This window comes from Amaranthus tricolor, chromosome 17, assembly GCF_026212465.1.
Source record: "Amaranthus tricolor cultivar Red isolate AtriRed21 chromosome 17, ASM2621246v1, whole genome shotgun sequence".
Classification (NCBI taxonomy): Eukaryota; Viridiplantae; Streptophyta; class Magnoliopsida; order Caryophyllales; family Amaranthaceae; genus Amaranthus; species Amaranthus tricolor.
In genome coordinates, this window is record NC_080063.1 from 12,176,333 (window position 1) to 12,178,120 (window position 1,788).

General features: G+C 32.3%; 1 protein-coding gene across 1 annotated transcript; it reads right to left on the minus strand.

Annotated features, from left to right (window-relative positions):
• Positions 1–862: 862 nt before the first annotated feature.
• On the minus strand, positions 863–1,514 carry LOC130804168 (glycine-rich cell wall structural protein-like). Its single transcript, XM_057668516.1, has one exon. The coding sequence runs from the start codon at positions 1,481–1,483 to the stop codon at positions 962–964; it is 522 nt and encodes a 173-aa protein (XP_057524499.1). The 5' UTR covers positions 1,484–1,514; the 3' UTR covers positions 863–961.
• Between the last annotated feature and the right edge of the window lie 274 nt (positions 1,515–1,788).

Here is a 1,788-nt window from a genome sequence, read left to right on the forward strand (position 1 = left end):
CATATAATTATGACTTGAGAATGATTCTAAAAAAGGATTCATGCAATGAAAAGAATTGAGTAAAACTAAATTTGCAAGCTTGTATCTTTCAACACAAACTTCACCCTTATCATAAATTTAAAAAATACCGTGCATGATATGAATTATTATACCTGCTTAATTGATAAACGAAAAGTTGCATCGCATGAATACTTTTTCCGTTAACCCTTCCAGAATATATATTAAAAGTAATAATTAATTTGATGAAAATATTGGGTAAAATATTGTGATCAATATTAATTAAGATTGATATTGACACCATAGTGAAAAGTTATTTATGTGTGATATTCTACACGTTGTGTAAATTGACATGAGTCAAATTAACAAATTTTTTAACCCATTAAAAAATTAAAAATGGTGATAATTTGTACTTCAAAATAGTAAATCAAAAATCAATAACTACTTGTACATTCGTATCAATTTGAATCATTATTTAATTAATAAGGGTATAAAATTGAGACACGACCTTCTAAATTGACAAGATGTAAGTTGTATTTGCATGCTTGTGTATAGGCTTATATTGCCATATTGGTATCAAAATAGATTCGACTTAAGATATTAATTATATTTAAAATTTATATGAATCAAAATAAATACATATTTAAGTAGTTGAATAAAAGCTCTTTATTAAATAGCTTTAATAAATCAAATATTACTATGCAACTTTTAGTTCTTATATTATTGTCTTCAAGTTTGTGAAGAAAGAAACACTAGATATAAGGACTAACATTTTAAGGACCAATAATATATATATATATATATATATATATATATATATATATATATATATATATATGTGAGGCAATGTTATATAACACGCTTCAACATTCATACCAAAAACAACATAAAGTACAACAAAATCAAGCTTGCATATGTAAAGAAATGACACATTTTAAACACACAAATTATAGTAAAAACAGGTCTATGGACACAAGAAACCCATAGGAACTTGTCTCCCACATACATTAAGGAGCAAACTTAGATTAACGGGTAAATCAAGATTGACAAGGTTAAGCACATTAGCTCTGATCATTGTACAGAGACAAACAGCAGCTTCAAGATCCACAAGACCTTGAATCAAAGTGCAGCATGGCTGAACTGGAGGCGTGCCTATTTGGAGATTAAGTAAGTTCCCTAATAAGTTGGCACATACTCCTAATTTTAGGGTATCAACGGGACAAGTCGTTCCCCTTGTTGATCCACCACCACCTCTTCCGCTACCTCCACCTCCACCACCGCCTCCGATGATTCCACCTCCACCACCCCCTCCGATTATTCCACCGCCTCCAAGGATACCACCACCTCCGCCACTACTTCCGCTTCCTGAAGGGACACTAGGCCCATAAGGGTTATTCCATGCATAGGCAGTTGTAGTGGAGAAAAGGAGAAGGTTGAAAGAGAAAATTAGGGCTAGTGTTGTGTTTTTCTTAAAAGAAGATGCCATAAGTTATTATGTTAAGATTTTTATTGTAGTAGATAAGAAGGTTTTGGATGATGGATTGACGAAGTCATACATGGGTTTTTATAAGGCTAAGGAGACCAAAATTAAAATGGTTGAGCGTCGTTAGTAAGAGTAGTAGTATGTACGTACTAGTACTCTATTACTCATACTAATGGGAAATATAATAGGTGCAAATTTTAATAACCACATGGTTGTCGTGTAGATGCGGGTCGAACATAAGGAGGCGGGTTAATTAAATTGGTTGTTTTATGACTACAAGACGCGGGTCAAGAAAATAATGTGGTTGG